The sequence below is a fragment of the Octopus bimaculoides genome, chromosome 22 (assembly GCF_001194135.2).
Source record: "Octopus bimaculoides isolate UCB-OBI-ISO-001 chromosome 22, ASM119413v2, whole genome shotgun sequence".
In the NCBI taxonomy this organism is placed as follows: Eukaryota; Metazoa; Mollusca; class Cephalopoda; order Octopoda; family Octopodidae; genus Octopus; species Octopus bimaculoides.
The window spans coordinates 8,937,785-8,938,200 of NC_069002.1; the positions used below are offsets into that span (position 1 = coordinate 8,937,785).

Here is a 416-nt window from a genome sequence, read left to right on the forward strand (position 1 = left end):
TTTTTTTTTTTTTTTCTTTTTAATATATATTACTTTTAATGATTTTAATTTAGATTTGGAAGATGGAACGGCAAATGAGTCAACAATAGAGAGATTATTAACCGAAGAACATCAGTCACCAGAAACTAAGATTAAAGGCGGAAAGCTGACATGGACAAGAGATGAATTGTAATGGTTCTCCCCACCCTCTTATCATTTAATGAGGACCACAGGAAATTGTGCAACCATGTATATATATATATATCATCATCATCATCATCATCGTTTAACGTCCGCTTTCCATGCTAGCATGGGTTGGACGATTTGACTGAGGACTGGTGAAACCGGATGGCAACACCAGGCTCCAGTCTGATTTGGCAGAGTTTCTACAGCTGGATGCCCTTCCTAACGCCAATATATATATATATATATATATA

The 416-nt window shown here is 36.1% G+C and overlaps 1 protein-coding gene across 1 annotated transcript in view; it reads left to right on the forward strand.

The window, feature by feature from the left end:
* LOC106876339 (major facilitator superfamily domain-containing protein 6) overlaps nt 1–404 on the forward strand; it is a 10,026-nt gene extending 9,622 nt beyond the window's left edge. The window contains exon 4 of the mRNA XM_014924841.2: nt 54–404. Coding sequence (XP_014780327.1) covers nt 54–172 — 119 coding nt within the window. The 3' untranslated portion in view covers nt 173–404. The remainder of the gene's footprint in view (nt 1–53) is intronic.
* Nucleotides 405–416: the final 12 nt, after the last annotated feature.